General features: G+C 39.2%; 1 protein-coding gene across 2 annotated transcripts in view; it reads right to left on the bottom strand.

Annotated features, from left to right (window-relative positions):
* Positions 1–5950: 5950 nt before the first annotated feature.
* Positions 5951–14168, bottom strand: part of LOC108434877 (A disintegrin and metalloproteinase with thrombospondin motifs 16) — an 86548-nt gene continuing 78330 nt past the window's right edge. For both annotated transcript variants that reach the window (XM_017710310.2, XM_037537054.1), the window contains 5 exons: positions 10225–10429; positions 8852–9040; positions 8227–8436; positions 7539–7686; positions 5951–6721 (listed from right to left, as the gene is read on the bottom strand). In XM_017710310.2, the coding sequence (XP_017565799.2) occupies positions 6606–6721; positions 7539–7686; positions 8227–8436; positions 8852–9040; positions 10225–10429 (868 nt within the window). In that variant the 3' untranslated portion in view covers positions 5951–6605. The remainder of the gene's footprint in view (positions 6722–7538; positions 7687–8226; positions 8437–8851; positions 9041–10224; positions 10430–14168) is intronic.

Raw genomic sequence — 14168 nt, 5'->3', positions numbered from 1 at the left:
TTAGGACTGACCGCTGGAGGGCGCCAGGGGGCGGGACAGCGGGTCCGTCCGGCGATAGACTTAATTATGACTTTACTGACACGATTAATGAGCACATCCTCTCTCGCCTCGGGGCAGTTTAACGTAAACTATCAAAACTTTAGAACAAAAATAACAATTAGTCCATTAATGTCGGTATTTGCAATGTTACTTCATTTAATTAATTTAATTTAATCACTTAATTTATCATTAAATTCAGTCTTTTGGTACTCAAACTTTTATGGTTTAAGAAAATCCACGTTTCACTGGGATTTAGAAACGATATGTAACAACAACAACAATACTACTACTACTACTTCTACTACTAATATCAATAATAATAATAACAACAACAATAATAATAATAATAATAAAAAGGACACTAACCATAAAACGGATAGCTGTAGGTGTTCGCCCAAATAAATTCTGTGGCCTGTTTTTCACTTATCATACTGAATAAATTAATTGTTTTATCATTGTATTCGTGGTGAATTGAAGAGGAAAGGGAGCATTTTATATTAATATTTTACACAACTAATGTAAAAATAAATATTATATTGTAATAATAAATATATTTTGATTGTAATCAAACTCAGCAGTCTTTATCTTTTCATATTTTTCGGTACATATTATGCGCATACGTTTAGACATTCTAATGAGAAAAAAATTGTTACCTTTTTAAACTTCAATTTTTAACATTACACAATCAAGTTAAGATACTGAACATCTGTAAATTATTAATTATGTAAGGATATATAAATATGCGCTATCCAATTATTTTGTTGTGTATTTACATTTTATTTTTCACTTTCTCTTTGTTTATAAGTATTATTTTCTATCCTCTTGCCAGCAGAGGGCGCTGTTGGGTTATTTTCATTCACGCAATGAAGGCGCGCTGGTAGTGCATGCCAAGGATTCAGTCTTGGGATTCTTCACTCAAGGATGGCAGATGTGCCTGCTAGAGCACACTGCACAGTATCTGTGTGTTGTGTTGTGACTGTCCACGTCTGAACCCAAATATGGATAGTGATTACTTCGATTTACTCAGTTCATATACTTAAGTACAGCTGGGATGGATTTGTACTTCTCCAAGTACTTCCACTCAAGCACTCAAGGAATCCACTTTTCCTCAGCTCTCTGAGTTTCTAGCTCTTCTTTTGGATTTAATTTCATTCTTCAGTTCCTTTGCTAATAGATCTTTCATGTTTCTCTGCAGATCTGAAGGGAACTCATACATTTTCTGCTCAAGCTAGTTTTGGTAGCTGCTTTAACTTCATGGAGTCATTATTTTACATGACTTTTAAGGATCATGTTAGACAGCTCTATCTTCCATTGTCTGAAACTGCCAGTTTTGACTATCTCTCTAAAAAACTATCAGAGTCCTGCTGCTTGTGTAAGTGACGAACAGTATGTGGATCTCTGGTGCATGATATGTTTAACCTCTTGTCTATCATGAGTGCTTTTCTGAACCCAGCTCTAAGTTTGCTTAGGAGTTGAGCATGATGAGGTTCAGGTAGGAGATAGGTGGGGGTCAGACGTCCTGATTCAGGAGATAAGAGATAAGAAGAGGCTTTTGTGAGAAGTTCACCTGGAGGGGAAGAGGCTTGCTGTCGTGTCCTTCAATCCGCAGAATTATCTTTCCTGCCTGTCTGAAGAAGTGCTTTCCGGGCTTCAGGGGTTGCTTCAGGTCAGTGACTCACTGTAACAAAGAAATTCCCTCTGTTTGAGACTGACTGAAAGATTAACTGTGCATGACAGCTTGGAGAGGCTGGAGAGCAAACACTTGTAGCAGTCTATATTGGAGAGTGAGCGCAGGGGGAAGGGTGGGGGGCCATGATGATGGACAAAATTACAGTGTTGGTTTTCAAGCCTTTCAGTGGGACTTTTCTGAGGCCAATGAATGCCCTTTCTTTATCAGAGTCTCATTCACATCTGGCATCAGTTCTTCAAGCAGGAAAACCATGTCCCATGTGCTGATATACGACAGTATGAGGGCTGTATGAGGACTTTATGCAACTGTATAAGGACTATGTAAGACTGTAAGAGACTTAAAGGATGTATAAGATTGTGTAAGATGGTATGAGGACTTAATTAGACTGAATAAGACAGTATGAGGGCTGTATAAGAATTAATGAGACTATATGAGATTGTATGACACAGTATGAGGGTTGTATGAGAACTTAATGAAACTATATGAGTACATAATGACACTGTAAGGGATTGTATGAGACATTGTGAGGGCTATATTAAGATTAATGAGACTGTATGAGGCCTAAAACTGTGTGCGATTGTATGAGACAGCATGAGGGCCACATGAAACTTAATGAGACTGTATAAGATTGTATGAGACAGTGTGAGGACTGTATGAGGATTATATGAGACAGTATGGTGGCTGTATGAGAAGTTAATGAGAATATATGAGAACTTAATGAGACTATGAGATTATATGAGACAATATGAAGTATGTGAGAGAACTTAATGAGACTATATGAGAACTTAATTAGACTGTATGAGATTGAATAAGACAGTATGAGGGCTGTATGAGAACTTAATGATACTATATGAGATTGAAGAAGACAGTGTGAGGGCTGTATAAGGATTATTTGAGAGTGCATAACACCTAAAAACTGTATGAGACTGCACGAGAAAGTATAAGGTCTGCATGAGGACTATATGAAACTGTACGACACTGAACAGCCATATACAAATGTATAAGACAGTACGAGGGCTGTATGAAAACTATGTGAGACTGTACGAGACCTAAAGAGTGAATTGTAATAGACAATATGAGGGCTGAATGACACTGTTTGAGACCTAAAGAGTGCTTGTGATCACATGAAACTGTATGAGACCTAAAGAATGTTAGATTAAATGAGACTGTATGAGGACATCTTTAGACTGTATGAGAGCTGTATGACACTTTATGGGACCCAAAGACTGCATTAGCAAACACTGCACATGAGACTGTAAGAGACTGTATAATATCTGACACTTGCCTGCAATGAGAGATGTGTTGTCTCCATGGCAATAGGAGAAAACATCTCTGACCTGGAATGAGCCGTGAGACGGAGTGAGAATTACTCAGACATGTGTGCTGTCTGCAAGAGCTGACATCAGCCTCAGCTTGGTCAGGCCCAGGCAGGCACCCTGCAGGGGGTAAATAAACACTCCCTACTGCCACAGCTGACCAGCAATAAATCAGCCATACTCATCCCCTCCTCTCTCCATCTCTCTCTCTCTTTCTCACTGCTTCTGCCTCTCTCATGGGTTCACCCAGATGTTCAATGTTGTGGTCCCATCACTCAACAGGATGGAGTTGATAGTTAATGGGAGCAAAGCTGAATCTGTTCAATTTACTGGCAATGTAAATGTATTAAGAGTAGAAAAGCTTTAACTTTTTTTTTCTGAAAAACAGCATCAGTGTTGTTTCTACACCATTTTATTCCTGAGTGTTTGAGTCTTTACACTATTTAATTACTGATGATTTTGAGCTTATATAGAAGTGAATCCCACCCGACACAGTTTCATCTGGCTATGATAAGAAAAGTGCAGAGTCAGCATTAGCAGAGAGCAACTGTTAGTAATCTATGTGTCTGTACAGCTACAGACCTCCATTAGCTATGAGAAAACATAAGCTCTGTTTAATATGGCCGTTTCACACACTTCCAATTACAGCCTCAGATGTGGCTTGACAGACAGAAGTGATGACATTCATTATGGCTTCACTGTAAACAGCATGAATTGGGAAACAACTTGCTTGCGCCATGCTTCAATCAGTCCATATTCTTCATACCAACGCTGACTGAATAGTGACAATTTCCATAAATGCAAACAGTGGACAATCACTGCTGAGTTTATCTTTAGTAGAGATCTTTCAGATTTTTTATTATTCACAAATAAATATGTTAGCTGAAGGTGAGTTCTGAATAAAGATAATAGAGAAAGTCATATCACATAACAGTAAACATATGTACTTTCCAACAATTACTTTTGGTAGCAGTCAAAAGTGTGGACACACCTATTTATAGGTTCATTGTTTTTACTATTTTCCACATAATAGGCCCTTCCTTAACTCTAAAACATCTGACCAGATGAGGGACTTGGGAAGAGCTGGAGTAGGTGTGGCAAACTGTAGTTTGAACTTAACTCTGCAGGAAGGTAGCTCTCAAATATATATATTTGGCAGAAAATTGCACAAAAGCCTTCAACATTAAGGACATCATTTTAAGGAGATTAGATATAAGATAATCCACTTGTACAAGGAAGAGAAAAAAATCCACAGGTGTTACTGTCCGTCTTTCCACTGTGAGAAGACGGCTGCTAGGGTTTATGGACTGATGAGTCTAAATTTGTGTTTGGAATTACTTTGATCATGAGAAACAGAAAATGCAACCAACTTCTAAGGCTGAACTGTGGAGATGATTACAAGAAACATGGAATAGTATCCCTGCAGATTTCTTTGAAAAACTGAAAGCAAAAAGAATCAATAGAGTAGAAGTTGTAATAAAGGTAAAGGATGAACACGTTAAATACTGAAAAATTTGATACTGTATTTGGTGTCTGTGCATTTTTCTGTCAAATGTTTTTAGATGCTGAAAAGAGCTTGTACATAATGCCAAATAAATATAATGTAAATATAATGTCATCTCTCACTTTTACACAGTACTGCAAAGTAACATTTTCATTTTGGAAGCAAATTCTGGACCATGCACTACCATGCTCTGGCCAATTTTATGAATATTATCTAACTTGTAGGTCCACTATACAGTACATACAGTATAAGTGTGATACACAATTTATCATTCACCTTCTACCACTTTCATCACACCATCAAAATACCCAGCCAAGAGCAGCTCTGTGGTGAGAAATTGGCTACTGATGAAGGGACAGAGGAGGGCTACAACAAACTGTAGCAGGTACAGCAGCAAGGTGGAATTGCAAGTTAGGGGCTTCTAATAAAGTGGTGAGTGTCTGAGGTTTTAGCAAGTGTGAAGTGTAAAGTGTTAGAGATCTAAATGTTGATACAAAATCAGTTTTCTACAACTTTTCTGGTTGACACCAATATTCAATTTCTATTCATCAACAAGCTTTATAACCAGCTTTGTGACCTGCAAACCAGTAATACAATTGACAAGCAATATGTACAATACTACTTACTGTACCTTTAATGCAAAAGCATAAAGAAATAATACTATACAATACATACAAAAATAATAAAACAAGGATCTTTATAACTGGATAAACCTGAATTCTGCTTGACAGATCAATGCCAAAATGAAAAGCACGTTAACGTTCAGACTGTAAGCGCAGAGCAACAGGGGAGTACTGTTAATAAATAAGTGGATCAGTTTCGAAGTCCTACAGAGCAATTCATTCAGTTCATTTCTGTGTTCATTCAAAACGCTTCAGAGGCTACAGAGCCTTTTGTTTAGTGTCAGAGGAAATGTGTAGCACCATTAAAATACTGTATGTATGAGAGCCGTTACATGCACAACAGCCCTCAGCTGAGTACAATCTGTAATGCTTTTTCTGTGATGAAGGGAGGAAAGGAGAAAAAGGCACAGGGACAGATAAAGAAGAGAATGGGACAGAAAAGAAGACAGACTGTAAGAGCAAAAGAGATATTGGCATTAGAAAAGGAGAGATTGGTAAAGAAAAAAAGAGACTGGAAGAGAAAGGGAGAGACTGGGGAGAGAAAAGAAGAGAGACTTGGGAGAGAAAAACAAGACTAGGAACAAAAAGGAGAGAGACTGGGGAAAATGAGAGAGATGGGGGAAGAAAAGAAGTGACACTGGGAGAGAAAGGGAGATAGCAGACAAAAGGAGAGAAACTAGAAAGGAAAATGAGAGAAAAAGAAGAGAGACTGGGATAGAAAATGACAGAGACTGAAAGAAAATGAGAGAGACTGGAACAGAATAAGCAGAGAGACTGGAAGAGAATTAGAGAGACTGGGAGAGAAAAAGAATGAGACTGGGGACCAAAGAAAAAGATTGGAAAAGAAAATTAGAGACTAGGGAAGAAGAGGAGAGAGACTAGCAGCAAAACCAGAGAGATTAGGACAGAAAAGGAGAGAGACTCAAAGCGAAAACTAGAGACTGGGAAAGAAAATGAGAGATAGGTAGATTTAAAATGACAGAGAGATGAATATTCCTGAAAATCTCTCCTCCATTCTTTAATAATCAGTCCGTGATTTGTGCTTTATCAGCTGGTCCACAGAGCTCATGTGACTTCACTGAGCCAATGGGGACCATAACTAATCCCTGTGCAGGTGTGGCTGAGTGATGAGGTGCTCCACACACATCTCACCATATCTGTGAGAGAGTCCACAGGACACTCTGAAATCCATCACTCCATCCTGTTGAGGGAGCATAGAGATCGCTCTCCACTGTGGGTTACAGTAAACATCACAGCCGTCTTTCAACAGAAGGCAACAGAGCTGAGTGTCTCAGTCAAAAGTGGCTCACAAACCACTCTGACGGCTTCCAGTCACTAGAAAACACTGCTGGCATCTTCATCTCCCTGCAGTCTCACATGCTAAAGCCGCTAAAGCTGCTTTGGCTGCACAGTTTCTTGTATACAGATGCTTATCATAAGTTTGTGTGTGAGCAGGATCTGCAGCACTGCTTCCCATAAAACTTGTGATTGCAAACTCCATGCTGGGGCACCAGGTAACACCAGTTGAAAGAATCCTTACAGACTGCACCTGTGAAAGAAAAGGGAAAAAATAAATGTAGTTTCACATTTGATGCTAAGCTGCACAAAATACACTACATGTCCACATTTTTATAGATAACTTCATAATTAAGGGTATTAATGCTCAATTCTTTACTGCAGTAACAGCCTCTACTCTTCTGGGAAGGTTGGATGTTGAAACACTGCTGTGAGGATTTGACAATATTCAGCCACATGAGCATTAGTGAGGTCAGGTACTGATGTTGGATGATTAGTTTGGAGTCCATTACTCTGAAGAACAGAGTTCTACTACTCCATTGCCCAATGCTGGGAGGCTTGCTTTAAAAACCAGGTCAAACCAACACTTGGCATTGTGCATGATGACCTTGGACTCCTGTGTCACTAATTAGCATTAGCATCTGGATTCTTTAGGAAAAGTAGTTTGTGAGGAATTAAACTGATTTGAAACAAACAGATGACATTCACAATACACAGTACAGTATACATTCAGTGTCTGCTTTATTAAAACCCCTTGTCTTGTAGCTCCCCCTTGCTGGTGCACAGTTAGAGACTGTAGCTCATCTGACCATGCACAGTTTGTGTTAACCATCCTCTAACCTTTCATCAACGGTCAGTTTCTGAGTCACTCCTGGTTGGATATTTCTGTGAGTAAAAAACACTCCCTTATCCGCACCACACACGCTACACGAGTTAGAAACTGAACAGCGACGAATAGAGTAGAGGGCAGCTGACAAATTGTGCATGACTACAGTCTGTAATTGTACACCTAAACAGCAGACCTGTAAGGTGGGTGGATGATCCATGGGGTTGTGTTAGAGGAATTTTACCTTGGGGCTGCTGCTGTGGACAGAAGGCTGTGCTGCAGGCCTGAGACATGGCTGGCTTCATCTGAGATGAACAGCCAGATGAGGGACGACCATTGATGAGGCACTGAACGGAGCGCACCTGGATACCTCCGCCACATGACACTGTGCACTGCATACACATAAACATAAAGCATAATCTACTGAACAGTTTACCTACACTGCCTAAAAAACACTAAACACCCTGAGGTTGATGCTCTGAAACAGGTTTGTTTTTTTAATGTAATTTTATCTTTGTTTTTTATCTGTTATTGTTCTAACATACTCATCATATAACATGGTCATATAACACAGAAGGTTTTAAATTTTTAACCTTGAATAACATGCTCCACATTGACATAGAGAAGCTGAGTATTCTGCCCTTTGGGTTGCAGAGGGAATTCCTGTGCAACACAGCAATTCTGCAGAGTATTCAAAATTTTCTGACCATTAGATCACATTTTTGTGTGCATATGTTAAAAAACTTATGTTTAAAAGCTGAATTTTGCTGAATCAATAATAGTCAATAATATGGAAATATACCCAGATGGCGATTTCTGATCATGTTAAATACTTGAAAGAGTTTTCTGCTAGTAGGAACTTGAGGACTGGAACAGCCTTAGTCGGAAAAGTGTTTTTTGGGGGGTGGAGGATGTTGGGATGCTTCACTTGCCTGTGACCATGGTGAGTTGTACCAGTCTGGCCTGTGAAGGCGAGGGATGCTGGGGCAGTCTGGCTGGACGCACGCTCTCTGTAGCTCTGCAGAGGGTTTGGGCAGGTGCTGGCATTTCTTCAGGGCCAGATCCCTGTGCTTCCCCACTGTGTCCTTCTCCACACACTTCAACACTCGCACCTGGACACCTTTACCACATGTTACTGAACACTGGCAGGGGAAGTAGAGAGGAGAGAGACGAAAAGGGAGTAGGTTAGGAGATAAACCCACAGAAGCCACAGTTATTGCTCATTAAAACAGGCACATAAAACTCCTGAAATTACAAATTCCAAGCTAACAGATAGTATCACATTATTTTGTAAGTAAAAGAGGAGATAATTCATCATGATTTGCATTTGATGAAAAGTAAGAAGTGTACACTTGAACCAGTCAATTCAGTCAATTTATATAATGTAAATATAACTGTAATTATACAACTAATGTAATTAATTGTGTGATTATATGATTACATAGAAATAACTATGTAATCCAAATGTATAACTGAATGACAAAAATAACTTTAGGCTGTGGGTTGAATATGTTGGTTAACTCTGAGACTTAGCTTTAGCTGTGGGGGTGTGTTTACCTGCTGCCAGCTGGAGAGGACCCACTGAGCTCTGTGCTGTTTCTGACAGCGTTTGAGCATGCAGCTCTCCTGGCTGTGAGGTCTGGGCAGGAGCACACACGAGCTGTCCGGCAGCACACGTGATCCTGAGGCACTGCTCAGGCACATAACCGTTCTCTTTCTCACACCCTTACCACATTTACGAGAGCACTATGAGCAAAAATACAACAAACATTAAGATCTGCCTGCTTTTACATTTAACTATTATAATTAATATGATTTCATAGCCAACAGTATCATTACAGTATTGTAATCAAATGTATTTGTAAAATTCAAAAGCATTAAAAAAATACACACTTTATAAATGAATCTAACAACTGTTTGTCTAACAGTTCCACATGTGCTAACTACCGAGAACTAATATTTTTGTGAAATAAAATGTTTTAAATTCACTCATATGTCTAAATTCTAGTCATAAACACAAACCAAATACAAAGCAAATTCTGCAATGTGCAATGTTTTTGTAGAGGAAGTTGGATGAATATGGAAATGTGTATTTTTCCATATTAAATACATCTGTTCTCTTTAAGAGTTTCATGCCAGGTAGTGGCTTGATTTGGCAGTGAGCAAGCAACTCTGCTCCAGACCCAGAGATGGCTTTATATACCCTACTGCTCTGAAAACCATTATGAATATGACCAGGCTCAGAGGCAGTGATGTAAGTACACTGTGTACGGATTAAGTAGTACAGCAAGTGTGGTTTCAGACGTTTGGCGGATGATAAAAAGGTTTATTTGAGAGAAAATGCAGAGCAGTGCTTTACCTTTAATCATGTTCTATAGGAAACTATTCTGTGAAATGTTCAGAACGGACTGATTAGAAACTGATTCAAAGAATGAAAATCTTGTCCAACCTACACTACATCTGCTGAGTCCTCTTTACTATCAAATCACTAGATCATGGTAGATACAGGTCGAAAGACAGCAGACTTCTATTTTTAATGTAACCTATTTTTGGTTTTCAGTGCTTGGCACCCAAAGGGTCACATATATCTTTGTACACATGCATATATATTTCTTTTCTTTGATTAACTGACTTGTCAAACCATTATGACTTCTGTGGTTTCTTCTCACAGTGCTGCAGTCATTCAAAGTTACATCTGAGTGACACATGATTTCTTTCTTTAGCTGGTTTTTACAGTGCAACAAAACAACAGAAGCAATATTGCCTCTACGCTTCCTACAGTGTTGTGCAACCTGTTGGAATAACTGTGTATGACACTAGCTATGGTGTCAGGTGGCAACTTTTAGCTTTAAGCCATACAGAGTTTAAACCAACACGTAAAGTGTCCTGTAAAGTAGAAATGTTCAGCTGTGCTCTTTGGGGTCACTCACCTGAGACCATGGTCCTGTGCTCCATGTGGGTGGGCAGGTATGTGTGTTACAGGGCTGCCTGCGGGCTGGAGGGGGCAGTGCACAGTGGGTATCAGTCACTACATCCATCTGCGTGGGGCTGGTTCGCCGAACACACTGCACCTGTCGGCTCTGTTCTCCTGACCCACAGGTACGACTACACACACTCCAGTCTCCAACACTCCAGCTGCACCAACACATGCACACAACACACAGTTAATACTACAGAGAGTATTTCAGAGGAAGTTATGACACATACATATAGTCACACAGTTAATGAATTAGATTGCTTTTCAGAGAAAGTAAAGAAGTAAAGAAAGTGAATGTCTCTCTCATCAACACACACCAATGCACAGCCTTTCCCAGGCTTGTATCTTTCAAAGCTTTATTTATTTCTAAATGAGGAATGAATGATGAAAACCTGCCTCAGTGCTCACTCAGCTCTGCTCTTGATGGGTGCTGGATTGTCTTTCATTTTTTGCCCCCTTACAGACACACCAGTCATTACCTTTTTAACAGTTCTTCTGTCATTTGCATCAAAATAGCAATCTTCCACTTTCTACCCATCTCTGCATCGTTTACAACTCACACGCTAATCTTCAACTCTACATCGCCAACGCTGTTCTCCCTTTAGTCATCTTCCACCACATCTTGCCATCATTTACTTCTCCATACACAATACTTCTTTCCCCCCAGACATTAACAATATCCCCCTTTCTTTCTGTCCTCTTATTACCACAAACTCTTTCTGCTCCTACAACCCCCTTCCTTCTTCCCCTCTGCCCCAGATGCCCTGGACCCCCTGTCATACACAACTCTAATCTTTATTTGCAGTTTTTCTGTTCATCACTCTGGAACTCATGTACATCACTCAACCAGAACTCAGCTGCATCTACTGTAGCATCCCGGCTCAATTTGGCGCTAAAAAAAGCCTGGAGAACATCCATCTGCTCTCAGCTTCTTCAGAAATGAGTCGATATTTATAAGAGTCAGAATCGGACACTCAACCTTTTTAACAAGATAGAGTATGAGCTTGAGCTGGAAACTGATCACACTTCAAAAGTTACACTGAGTCAACCCGCTGCACTTGTTATTTTTATAACTTTCTAAAGCTGTGAGGAATTTTTTTTTTACTGACACCGTTAATTAATGTACATGTACTAAATAATTCCTGACAGCCTGAATGAAACTGATCACACAGCTAACACCTTCTCCAAATGTCCACAATTAAAGCCTATAAGTTGAGCTGCACATTTGCCCAATAGATCATTAGGACATTTTGTTCCATATTGCCTTTATTTTAATGCTGTGAGAACTAAGAAACAGACTGCACTGCATACATTCTCCTTATATAGTGCACAAACACATGTATCTTACATAAAAAGTATCAAATAAACCTCATAAAAATGACTCAAATCCACATATACATGAGTTAGCAACAACAGCAAAGAAATTAAATAAAGTTCCAAGCTGGAGTTTCAAGAGGATCTGATATGATCTAAACTCACATGCAGTGTGTGTGTTTATTACTGAGTGCAGGGGGTGAGAGGTTATTAGCATCCCACTGTAACCCCAACTCAGGCTGATGTCAGTCATAAATGTAGCCATGCACCTATTTCCATGATGTAATGGCATCTCAATGTCCTCCCTGGCACTGCTCCTGCAACACAACCTGATGAAATAATGCAGCATCCAAAAATACTGGACATGCTGAGACCATGGCTGGCATGTGCATTTGTTTGTGTGATTCTGTTTTGGTCAGTGAAACCCTCCATATGTCCACTCTTGTTATGCTTCTTTCCACAGAATGCCACTTCTGTCAACTCCTGTCTCCAAGTTTAGAGTAAAACCCATGATAAAAGTTTCGTTTCTTTGGCTTTGCTTAAAGGAACAGTTTCAGGAAAAATCTGATTTACTTCTTATCCTAAATAAGGTCAGCCAAGACATGTTTGGTGCCTGACATTTATAGTTAGAAGCTTAATGTCCCATATTTGAAAATGACCTATTTCAAATAAATTGGTATGTATGTCTCAAATATGGCAATATGTGAAAAATATAAGTTGAATATTTAAAGGAAATCCAATGGGTCCAAATACAACAAACATATTTCACTGACAAATAACATTTTGGCACATCGTTCACAGTGGAGAAAACATCTTGTATAGAAGATGACAAATCCCCATCAGCATCCAAAGTGACACTTGTCAGCTCTGTTGACATATTACTCTCCATTACTCATCGACATGACAACCCACCAGTGTCCCTCGGCTATTTTTGAATAATAAAACATGTTAATTTGCAAGCTGCTATATTTTGGTCACTTCAAAGGTAAGCCTACAGCCCTACATTATTTTTGGCTAAAATAATTTTTCTTTCTTCCCTGTGGAACCTTTTACAGATTGTCGTATATCAAAATTATTTGGAATGCACATCCCCAACTACTGCATCATTTAAAGTGGAAGGGAAAATTAAAATATGAAATGTGAATAGAAAGGTTACTTTAGCTCCATTAGACCATGCATCATGTGCACTTTGTGTGTAGTGGTGTGTATTAATGATGTGTTTCATGTTATTTTAAGATGTCATAGTAGAAGTAATGCTCTCCAGTGATTTCACTATTCATTCATCTGATGTTATACGTCATAGTGATGTTATAATTTTTTTGACATTTTTTGTGTGGAGTCTTATGACTCTGTAAAATTGAAGAGTGGCAATTAGTAACACAGCAAGTGCTGAGTTTACAAAAGGCTGTTATAGACTCAGAGGTCCTTTAGCCTCATTATCTGTGAGTGTATGTGTTTGTGTGTGTCGCTACTGCCAAGTTTGGATGACTTTAAACCCTGGCCCCCCATAAACCCCATAGGTTAGGACACAAATGTGACCCCACGGTCCCCTAGTACCATTAGTGGCTGTTTACAATAACAGTGACAATTTGAGGGAGAGAGGGAGAGAGAGAGACATTTCGGTTATCATTCCATCTCCATTTCTCTATTCTTTTCCTGCTATTCTTACTTACATATAAGGACTAAATGATGCTTGCTGTTATTTCACTGATGCTTTTGCAATGCTGTAACTAAATATAGTCATGGCAATAAAGTTTACTGAATTAAACGTAATTGAAGTGAGAGAAAATGATGCTGTCTCAGTAAAGTCTACTCGGGCATCTAAACAACAGACAGTCTGAAATGCTGACTGCAGCACATTAAAAAAGCCCTTTAGTGTCTTTACTCATCGTCCATTTTCTGTCCACAGACTGTGTGAGCATTTTTATGATGTGGCTTGTCTATGCTGCTTGCACACACACTCCGCACAATGCCCTAGAACAGACAGGAACAAATGTTTGGCCTGTGGCAAAAGAACTAAACATTTTGGGTGAATCATAGTCAGCATTCTGGCCCCCTGGATCTTCAGTGCCTGCCTCTAACAGACTCCAAGCATAAACAAGGAACGCCTCTCTGGATTCTGCTTTGTGTACCAAAATGCTGCAAAACACATAATTCTGTTTATTTCAGTTTAATCCGTGTAAACCGTGGTGCTCTTTCTGTGCCGCTAAGGTCTCCTGAGTCCACTGAAACCGACTGAATCTCGACATGAGGTCACATACTACACACAATCAGGCAGATTATAGCTTCTCGAACTTAACCCCTTAAACCTTAGAAGGCACAGTTAGTGTTACAAAGGAATACTGTATATATTAATTATTTCTCAGTTGTAGCTTATTTCATCCTTACATTTTGTGATACATATGCGTATCTCTATCTATATCTATATATATAGTCATATTACCCATTGCCCAGCCCTATTAAGGGGTTAACTTAACTTGAAATCTGCTTCTTTATGACTGACTGGTTTTGTTCTGCACTGAATTGAATTTAGCCAATCAGGCCTTTTTTCTACACTATGTAGTAATGGACACTGTAGTTGAG

This window comes from Pygocentrus nattereri, chromosome 3 (assembly GCF_015220715.1).
Source record: "Pygocentrus nattereri isolate fPygNat1 chromosome 3, fPygNat1.pri, whole genome shotgun sequence".
Taxonomy (NCBI): Eukaryota; Metazoa; Chordata; class Actinopteri; order Characiformes; family Serrasalmidae; genus Pygocentrus; species Pygocentrus nattereri.
The sequence above is the reverse complement of the archived record's forward strand: the minus strand, read 5'-3'. Positions and strand labels throughout refer to the sequence as shown.